Raw genomic sequence first — 9468 nt, forward strand, 5'->3', positions numbered from 1 at the left:
TTGAAAGTTTTTTCTTCTGTGATTATACAGCTATATTTTTATATTATTATTATATATACACATTTACACACACTTATACATTTAAATACTTTATTCAACTATATATATATTTCTACTAATATAACATTCTGTTTATACTCGTTGTTTTAGAATAAGAATATTCACATGGGGAATTAATCCAGTACAGAAAAGGCAGTAAAATTATATAGTTACAGATTGTTCAATGTATCTCCAGGTATGAATAACCTCATTTAGAAGACTCTTGCTCTGCTACAGAAGCCTCTATCTTTCTTACTCTCCTACTACTGAATTAAAGCCATGCCACTGTTTTAACGTGTATCCCAGTAGCCTAAAAACAAGCCACCAAGTCATTCTGGTGAGACCAGAGAAAAGCTAATGAACTCCTTGAGAAGGCTCAGCCTGCAATAGCCAGGGCTACAGCTATTTTATGTCCATAAAACACTCCCCCTCACCAGCTGGGCATGCTCAAACAGGCATTTTACACGACAGATACGCAAAGTTTATTTCATTCTCCCCTTTTTTCTCCCTGAAAGGAAATGGGGTGTTGTACCCAAACAGGAAGATTTTCTCCTCTAGTTAAAACCTCAGTAAATAATCTTCCATTTGGGTTTGTCTCATTTTCTTCTCTGCTCATTTCCACTGGTCTAAGGAAAAAAAGGGGTGAGACAGGAAGGCTCCACAAAACAGCCTTAGTAATTCCTGCTAATTAAAATGGTTTAAAGACCCACTGTGGTGGCTGCTGGAAAGCTGCAGAGTTAAAAAAAAAAATAAAATTAAAAAAAAAAGAGAGAACACCCTAAGCAAATGACACATGTACCTGATGAATTCAATTACCTTCCAAGTTTAGTCATCATTACTTTTTTTTCCTACTGTTTGCTTACAACAGCAGAAATTCCCTCTATCGTCGCTGCTCTGAGGCTGCGGTTTGACAGGGTGAAGCCTCCTGCAGCTGCCAGCACAACACACCTGCCCGGTGTGCCAGCTCCTCCCGCGCCTGCCACCCCGTCCCCAGGGCTGCATTCTGCCACTGCTCGTGGGCATCGCTGGCACCATGACCGTAGCCTCATACCAAACATCTCAAAGGTCTAAACCGGCCTGAAAGCTTTTTCTTCCCCCCCATCCGCCCCTTTTTTTTAAAAAAAAAAAAACAAACAACACCTTGTAATATCTGGCAGCACTCACTACACCAAAGAGGCAAGCAACATTTGCCTCTTGCAGCCACAATTCTTAACAAAAAAAATGGGAAAGTATCAATACTTTCAGAACAATAATAATCAAAGGGAGGCATATTATAATTGTTATTGTTTTGCAACTGCCCTTTAAAGCAAGGAACTATGGTGATGCAGTTAATTAAAACTAAATGAAAGTAAACACGACTTGAACAAAGCATTCAGATGCAAACACTGTATAACATCTTCAGAAAATTAAGTGAAACCTGTGGGTGGGAGCGCTGCTTCAGGATGACAAAATATTTAACCTGATATCCCTTTATCCAAAATAATCGTACAGTAAAAATTGTCTTCAGAACACTTGTTCAAACATTAATTAGTTGAGAAATAAAATACAAAGACTGGACAGACTGATTCAAAAGCCATACTATACCAGAGCTTAAGTAACTGACAAAACTGCTGTCACAGCCAGCCCAAGCAAAGCCAGCGTTAATACACTGTTATTTACCTGATACTATGCTTAAACGGATCCACTAAGAAGCGTTGGCGTAAAAATACATAGATGATAAAAGAGAACTGTATCCCTGCTGATCAAACTACATGACACTCGTGTGAAAGGCAGTAAATAAAAGCCAGAGAAAAAGCACATGACACATGTCCCACAGAACAGGCAGAGTAACAGCAGGAGTACCTCACTGCCCGATTTACGCTGATGGTGTTCCACAGCCTCTCCATTCACTCCAAGGTGAGGGTTGGGGCCAAAAGATACGAGAACCAGAAAACCCCGTGTACACCAAGAATCCATTTCTCACCTTTGCACATGGAGATGCATATCCATAAAGAAATTACTTATTAAAAAATATTACTTCCTTCAGGAAGGAACATTGTCCTTAAGCTACACTCAAGCTACAGATTTATGGTTAGCAGCAGGGCCCTGTAACAATACATTGCCCTGCTATTCGCATACATGTCATAACACTCAGTTACCGTGTTGCTTTATTCATTTCCCATCATCCAATGATTTTTTCAAAATTTTTTTTTTTCACTACAGAAGAACAAAACCTCCTCAAACTCCCCCTTGGAAAAACCAAGCTGCATGCATTACTTCAAGACCGCAAAAAAAGAAAAGCAGACTGTAAAATGAAGTCAAATCAAACAATACTGGCAGCTGCCGCAATGTGGCACTAGCAAAGATACAACAGGGTAAAAAGATCATGGTTTCTTTGTTAATACTGCTTTCACCGATTCTCTGTTCGGGTTTCTCGCTTGATGACATCCTCTTTCAGAAATATGCACAACGCCTCCATTACAAAACATTGGGAAGACAAATAAGGATGCCTTCTGAAGCTACCACACAGTCTAGCCTCTCCTCCCCATAAATACCGTTCTTACCATCACACAAACCCACACTCACAGCTGCCCTTTCCTTGCTTTCCTCTTCCCACAACTCTAGAGACCTGCTGCTAGGATCCTGGCATTTTTAACTCAACAGGTTTTCTAAATCCCATCATTTGCAACGGAGACCTAAACCTGAACTCACCTCCTGAACCACAACGCTGTTGTCTTTGCTCCCATTGTGAACCCAAGACTAATCCCTGTCCTATTTTTCTAAATTTTGATCTCCCTTCTAGTATGCCACACCCTTCCTTGAAACCAATTTACTGATTTTAAGAAAGCTGCAGTAGTTCAGTTAAAAATCTTTTAAAATACCATCACTATGTTCTACTTTACAGCTTCAGTATTTATTTCAATTACACAACTTCTCCAAACAAGTAAAATCTCTTTTAAGACATCTGTCAAGTCAGTATCGTTTAAGAGAGATGCAAATTATTACAGTAGTAGCTGTATAAATTGTTTGCAAGCTTTTGAAACAAAGCACAAGCAATTTTTACAATGCTGAACACCACACTCAGCTGGTCCTCAAACCAGCTCCCACTGACATCAATGTCGATTATAATGCATTCTTCAAAACTGCTTTCTACATTTCTTTTGTTTGTTCTGAATTCATTCTCTACATAGAATTTGTACATAAGGTCAGTCAGAAGTGCAGTCTGGAGCACAAAACACGCAGCACAAATTTGCTGACAAAAGATCTGAAAAGTGCATCAAGAAATGGAACTGTTTCTAAAAGAAGAATTACATCACCGTTGTAGTAATAAATCAAATGTAATTAAGGAAAACTTTTTCCACCTTGAAAAGTTACAGGCAGGACAGACAACTCTTCAGCATCCCTCCTAAAGTTGCCTTTAGGAAGGTTGTAACCACAGGAAATCCTATTAGAAGGTGCTGAACTCCTACATTGTGACTCTTCCGGCAGGCTTCTACATAACAAAAATGCAATGAAGCCCCATACAACTTTCCCCTCCTTATTATGCAAAATCCTTATCAAATTCAATAGTGTGGCATCGTTCAAAACCCTGCCTAACAATGGCAGCAGGAGGTCGAGAGATGTCGTCTTTGTTTTAGTTTCACGTGCTTTTCAGTCTATTAATGTGAGAAGGAAAAAAAAGAACCTTCAGAGAAATAACCGATAAAGATCAAACCTAACTAAACAATGGGAAGGAAATTCAGTTAAAACTGGTACTTAGCTCTGATGCAGACCATTGTGCCTGGGGACCCTGCAGAGGAATGGTCCTGCGGGTCATACAATACCCAGGAATAACAAGGTGAGGTAGGAAGCCTTCAGCTCCCCACTTCCCATGCTTTTTGTTGGTTTAAGCTCGGGCCAGGGTCGTGAGTTTTGTATTTTGTATTTCTGGGAAGGCACCACCGGGCAGCGCCCCCCCCCCCCCCGAGCCCTTTGTGCAGCAGGTTGCGAGTGGAATGCAGCATGCGGCACACGTTCCACTCGCAACCAGGAGGACAAAGGATTCAGTGATCAGGGGGGACAATTAGTCCCAATTAGCCCTATTTCACAGCTGAGTGTAAAGGCTGGGGGAAGGGAGCTTAAATTTTAAAGCCATGGGTCCCTCAGGCGAGTCAAAGTGAGATCTGCAGAGTGAGGAGTGGCAGAAAAATGCACCCAGTTAGTCCCCTCTGGGGCAAGGTGCTTGGAGTCCCTGGCAGCAGGACTCCCTCCAGGAGATGATGGAGCAGTGGCTTCTCAAACACACCACGTTAAAAAAGTGAATAACCTTTTTACCTATTTAGCTAAGGTGACTAACCAATTTTTCCAGTTTTCAACCCAGTCGGGCAGCAGCAGCTCCCGGTGCAAGGGCGCAGGCAGGCACACAGCAGGCACACAGGCAGGCAGTGTCAGGGATACTCACATATGCACATGCGGAGGCTGGAACCTGCTCTGATTGATGTTGTAGTGCGTAAATGCCTGCGTTGGGTTGGAGCTGTACTCATCCACCGTTATGGTAACTTTGCCTTGTGAAGGAATTCCATGAGCCATCCTTCCTCCTTATGGACATGAGCAGCTCACAGCTTCCCAAGGCCAGGAGCGGGGTAGGGCATCGTGTCCCAGGTGGCTCCCAGCTCCCAGCAGCTCCTCATCAACTCCGCCGACCTCTGCCAGGAGAGAAAGACAGCACATGCTGCTATAAATTCAAAAGAGATGTAAATATACACGGACATATTGCTTCATCCTCCCCTGCTTTCCATTCAAAGATCTATTTTTGATGTACCCATCACCCAACTCTCTAAGCTTTACTATTCACTCTTTTTTAAAATTTCCTCATCATTTAACTCCATCACCATTAAATACATCCAAAGGATAAATGCTGAAAGTAAGGAAGGCTTTATCTTTAAGGGTGGGAGGAAAACTGTGTTGAAAGCTTCCATTAAATATTCCACATTCACTATTCTTTATTTTAAATAACATCTTGTGCTAATTACCACCATGAAAATTAACAAGGGAACCCCATTTCCTGATGGACAAATGGCTTTCTACAAATACCCACACTTGTTTCTAAGGCCCTGTTTTAGCTTTACAAAATAAGTTACATCTGAGAGACTTAAGAGAAACTGATGCAAACCAGAGAATTTCACCAATTGCATAGCAAAAGGTAGACCCACATACCTCTGAATCAAAGTCTTTATCTGTCCTGAGAAAGGCTAGTGTCTAGACAACAGTAATAGAACACTCATGTTCTAGTGCACTAGCAATGAAATTGGTTTGGATTCATCACCTGACAGTAATGATTTATCTGACATTTAAGTGCGATGTTATGCATAAATATTTCTGCATAAGATGAAAGAAATATGCTCTTCCCTCTCTATGCATCCCTATCTTTCGCTTCTTCAAAGTGCTCTTAGACGTATTTTGCATTAAGACTGGAAGCGTCCTATAATACGAGTGTAAGCCCAAATAGCCAGAAACTTCCCAAACCCCATCCCTGTTGAGTTCCCTGCACAGAATCTGTGCTTCAGTTTCTTCAATCAATAAACTGGGGATACCTCAGCTGCCTTCCTTTCAGAGGGACTGTGAAAATTCATCAGCTGATGTTTGAAGAATACCTTAAAGATGAGCAACTCTCTAAAAGCCCTGTCCATGAGGCAGACCCTCAGCTGGCACACACCACCCTAGCTGCAAGGACTTCCATGAAATCATGACACTTCCCATCAGTTGATTTCCCGCCCCGCCCCCACTTACTTGCCACATGCAATAGTGGATTTTTCATATCTGGTGTGTAATTTACAAAAATAAATCAGTGCTTGCTGGGCAGACAAAGAGATAGGAAAGACAAGAGCAGGACTTGAGAGCCCTGAGCATCAAGCTAAGCAGTATTTTTCTAGTGTGATCATCCTGGACTTCTCTTAGCTCCCAGATCGAAATGTGTTTGCCATGTGTAATGTTAAACATTTGGAATCTTTGATTTGTATTCAAAATATATTTTTAATACAAAGACTAATTTCCAGTTTGGCATGAAGCATGATAAAAATGCCCCGCAAATGGCAGATGGCCTGCTATAGGCCATTTATTTTACTATTTTACAACCTCAGGCCTATGTACGCTTCCATATGTTAGTTGGGTTAAGACATTCTGCAACCTTCATTCCAGTAATTGGGTTCTATCCTTCATCATCTTTAGTACTGGAGGGAAAAAAAAGATAAAAACGAAAAGGGGAAAAAATGAAACTAAACCATAAAGTTCCCATTTAAAAACTGAGTCACTAGTGAGATAGTACACATCCTTAACTAAGGTTATGGTCCGGTCTTTGCACTAACCCCCTCTCATAATAAGCACAAGTTTCAGGAGTGAAAATCAGCAAGGTGAGCTTTACTAAACCAAACCTTTGCTGTGTTAGAAGTGATGTGTAAGATGCGTGCAACAACTGCTCAGGAATCATAATGTAGCGGTTACCATACCAAGTCTGCAGCTGTTTCCTTAATTTCCCTTACAATTATATTTTAGTCTTATTTTGCATAACAGTAAAACACAACACCTGCTTCAAATTGCAGTCCTGTTCCAAGTACTGTAATTCTTTTGAGATAGAAACTACCAAGAGTGTGCAACACAGAGCAACATAATTGCCCTGCACTGAAAAGTAAATACAAATGAAAACATCTTCCTGTTAGAGAAATGACTGTCATTAACAAAAATGCTAGCCATCAAAGCTTCCAGGAAAAAAAAAAAAAAAAAACAACTAAGTTTTTCTTTTACACAGCAAGAACTTCAGCGTCTGCATAAATTAAGTAGTAGCATAAAAATTACATGTCTAATGTTATTTTTTCCCCAATTAAAAGCTACAATATAAAACAACACGGTAAACCAACAACAAAAATATGCTTGGGCTTTCAGAAAAGCTAAATCACACTATTTTCAGTAATCTAGAATCAGAAAGGTCAGAACATTAAATTTCACTCATGGAAGAAAAATCCAATTTGTTCATGAGAGTGAATTATACATAAAGATAATAAGCATTTTTTACAAGGTTTATAACAATCCATGTTTCAGAAAGAAATTACAACTAACTGGCATAAAACAAATTATAAGAGGATACTTGAATAGCTGTATTAAATACTTTAAAGTTGACTTTCAGTAAGATTGCAAGTATATAAGATGCAATTGCTTCCCATCGTTCCAATCTTTAATCTTAAAAATAAATCTCTATATTTAAATTAAGACAAAGCCGAACAAAGTATCCTTTTAAAATGAAATTCAACAACAAATGCCGGATTGGAGAGAGAGGAAAGGAAAAAAAAAAAAAGTAAAATCTGAAGCTGGCTTCTGTGTCAATTCTCTAATTTCCATTTAATGCTCCACAGAGTACTACAGCTCACCTACCAGAAGTAATTATTACCTAAGAACTAATTATTACCTTCTTTACTGTGAACTTCTCTGAAGAAAATATCAAAAAGGAGCTGAACGCTTCGAAACTTTAAGAACAAATTTATTTTAGGCCCAAGATGAAAAAAAAAACAAAAATAAAAAGGCTACTTTGAATCACCGCCGTCCTTCCTCCACCTGCAACCACTCTTTGAAGATTACAGACAGGAGGCGAGTACAAAAGACTAAAAGTTGCATTATTTTTCACATCTGTCAAGTAAAACAACGTGCAGCAACTTCCCCACCGGTTTTAAGTCTAAACAGCGAAATGAGGACTGCTTCTTTCTTTAGCAGGCTGCGACCCCCCCAGCCATAGCTGCTACCCCGGGCGAACAGCCCTGCCCCAGCGCGGAGGCGCGCCGGGATGCGGGGGGATGCAGGGATGCGCGGGTATGCGCGGATGCGTTATTGTACGCGTCGGCCCAGGTCTCCAGGTACAAACCGGCACTTTTTCAGAAAAGGGCTGGCACGGACTTAGGCGCAGCTACATTTTAAAGCCGCATGGTACCGCCGGGTCAAAAAAACTATCGCCCAGGATGCGCAGAGAAGTCACCGGTGCCGTCTCCCGGCGCGCCGCCCGCCCCGCAGGCACGCCGAGAGCCTTTCCCCCATAAAATATTTACGCCTCCCTCATCTGAATTTCAAAAATGTGCCTGCCGGCGGCTCTGGCGCTAGAAAAGCCGCTTTTGAAAGGCGGACGGCCGAAAGGGTTAACCCCGTGTCAGCACCTCCCGCGGATACAGCCGCTATCCCGGCACCAGCCCCCGCAACCCCCCGGAGCGCGGGCACCCACCGCCCCCCGCCCGACAAGGCACCGGCGGGGGGGGGGGGCGCGGACCACGGCCCCCCACGCCGCCGCCCCGCGGTACCTGGGCTCCCGGCCGCTCCCCGCCGTCGCCGGCTCCCGGGCCGCCCCGGCCGCGGCCCCGCGGGGCCCCGGGCTCGTCGCTCCCCCCCCCCCCTCCCCCCACCACCCCGTGATTGATGGCTCTGGGTGGCCAATGGCTCCGGCGCGGCCCCGTCCCGGCGTGTGCCGCAGCCCCCGCCCCGCGCCCCCTGCCTGGCCCCCCCGGGCCGCTCGCCGCGGCGGGGGCAGCTCTGCGCCGCGGTGCGGTACGTGCCATGGCGCACAAAGTTCCCCTCGCACGCAGAGCCCCGGCCGCCGCCGAGCCGAAGCGGGGTCTGGGGGCGGGGGGGGTGTTCGGGGGAGGGATGCAATAAACTCCGCGGGGGAGCGCGGCGGGGGCTGGGGGGTGCCCGCTGCTTTCGATCCCGGCGGTGCCAACCGCGCCGCCCCCCGCACCTCGCCCCCGCCCTCGGGAGGTTTCCAAGTGCGTGAGGCCTCCGGGATCGCGGCTCCACCGCGGGTTCTCCCGCCGGCTGAAGGCAGAGGGGGAAACTCCGCCGGGGAGCGGCAAAGCAAACCCGCCCTACCCGCCGTACTTTTGCGGCGTGTGCGTGTCCCCCGAGCCCCCGGCAGCCCCGTCCCCCCCCGCCAGCCGCTCGGCGCTGCCGCCCGTCCGCTGGCCCCAGCCAGCACAATGCTCGCCGGCCTACGCTCCCGGCCCCGCCGCGCCGCCCCAAGCCCCGACCCCCAGCCCGGGGCCGGCGCGCCGCCTCCCGGCCCCAGGCCGCTGCCAGCGCCGCAGCCCGTCCCCCCCCGCCCCGGCCGAGCGGCGCGGCGGCGGAGGGCAGCGGGGCACGGCCTGGGGGAGCAGGGCAGGGCGGCCGGGCTCCGCGCCGCCGGAACAGCCGCCCGGGCTGCGGGGAAGCGCCGCCGCACCGACCCGACCCGACCCAGCGGGCTCGGGGCGGTCACGCCGGGCAGGCGGGCAGCGCCGGCGGCCGGTTCTATCCCTATTATTGTTCGCAGCAGGCTGGCCCCGCCGCGCCGGAGCGTTGCCCGCCCCCCCGCTCGCCCATGACACGGCACCTCTAACCCGCCGCTTTGTGCGCCGCTGCCCCCGCCGCCCCCCGCCCCCGCACGCAGGCACCGGCCCGGGG

At 46.4% G+C, this 9468-nt stretch overlaps 1 protein-coding gene across 3 annotated transcripts in view; it reads right to left on the reverse strand.

Moving 5' to 3' along the window:
• The window catches only part of MPPED2 (metallophosphoesterase domain containing 2), a 127305-nt gene that overhangs the window by 97720 nt on the left and 20117 nt on the right, over positions 1-9468 (reverse strand). Inside the window, exons 1-3 of one of the 3 annotated variants that reach the window (XM_080404439.1) lie at positions 8334-9460; positions 7457-7514; positions 4460-4703 (exon numbers count right to left, since the gene is read on the reverse strand). In XM_080404439.1, the coding sequence (XP_080260565.1) occupies positions 4460-4587 (128 nt within the window). In that variant the 5' untranslated portion in view covers positions 4588-4703; positions 7457-7514; positions 8334-9460. Of the gene's footprint in view, positions 1-4459; positions 4704-7456; positions 7515-8333; positions 9461-9468 lie in introns of those variants that run through there. The other 2 variants (XM_080404438.1, XM_080404437.1) reach the window with 2 other exon arrangements.

Source organism: Falco punctatus, assembly GCF_963210335.1.
Source record: "Falco punctatus genome assembly, chromosome: 10".
Classification (NCBI taxonomy): domain Eukaryota; kingdom Metazoa; phylum Chordata; class Aves; order Falconiformes; family Falconidae; genus Falco; species Falco punctatus.